The sequence below is a fragment of the Sitodiplosis mosellana genome, unplaced genomic scaffold, assembly GCF_009176505.1.
Source record: "Sitodiplosis mosellana isolate CC-2019 unplaced genomic scaffold, AAFC_SMos_1.0 Smas_scaffold_4344, whole genome shotgun sequence".
NCBI classification, from domain to species: Eukaryota; Metazoa; Arthropoda; class Insecta; order Diptera; family Cecidomyiidae; genus Sitodiplosis; species Sitodiplosis mosellana.
Window position 1 is genome coordinate 4,775 of NW_022599586.1, and position 879 is coordinate 5,653.

The 879-nt window shown below is 46.9% G+C and overlaps 1 protein-coding gene across 1 annotated transcript; it reads right to left on the reverse strand.

The window, feature by feature from the left end:
- Nucleotides 1-256: 256 nt before the first annotated feature.
- On the reverse strand, nucleotides 257-879 carry LOC129572175 (uncharacterized; the record flags this gene model as incomplete). Its single annotated transcript, XM_055452112.1, is given in 1 exon segment — nucleotides 257-879. A coding segment is annotated over 1 exon segment (623 nt), but the record flags the coding sequence as incomplete, so codon positions are not given.

Genomic DNA, 879 nt, shown 5'->3' on the forward strand with positions numbered 1-879 from the left:
ACGCGATGGGCGAAACGGTTTTGCTGTTGCTCGGAGTTTGCTGCGCGGTAGTGGCTTGGGCGCTGAGCAAATGGATTGAACCAATGGTTCACACTCGGTGTCGTCAGTGCCTGTGTATAGGCGTACATTGGCTGAGGATGGTTTCTGACTCTGTTTATGTGGCCATTTGGGTGCATCCCGTTTTTTGACTGCCGGTTTGAATTTGCATGTGATGCACTGATGGACGAGAGAGGTTTCGGTTTGTCCACGAATTCACAGGCCTTAATTGAACTCGGCCATATCGACGGGTTAACAATACGTTCAAAGTATTGACGAGGAAAGGTCAGTTTGAACGTTATGAATTTGTAGCTTGAAATTGGCCGGCCCCCACGTGTCAATCTTTTGCATTGAATTTCATTTACAATGTTAGATGTGGAATCAATGAAGCGCAAATGATTCAAAATATCATCACAGGTGGTGTCGTTAGAGAAGCGTGAGATGTGAACGCTCTTCATCAGTTTAGATGACAGTAGAACTGACGGAGCAATTTTCTTGTGTAAATTGCTGACCTGTGGTAACGGTACCGCTTTGGCGTGCAAATTGCCGGCTTGAGCGCGTGAAGCATTTTTCGTAATCGGTTTGCGGGCCGGAGCGTGGACCAAATTGCGCAAATTCGTTGCATTCTGCAGAACTGATGGTGTCGAGACAGTTTCATCGGTAGCGTTATCAACGCGCAACATACCCGGATCGTCAGATGATGTGAAGCACGAACGTTTTACTGTTTCATTGAATGAGCGATCAATTTTACGCTTACCGTGTTTTTGGTTCGGGCGTGGAGTATCCATGTAAACACTCGATGTGGCATCACCCGATTCGACAGTTGGGACGATTGTACTGTCA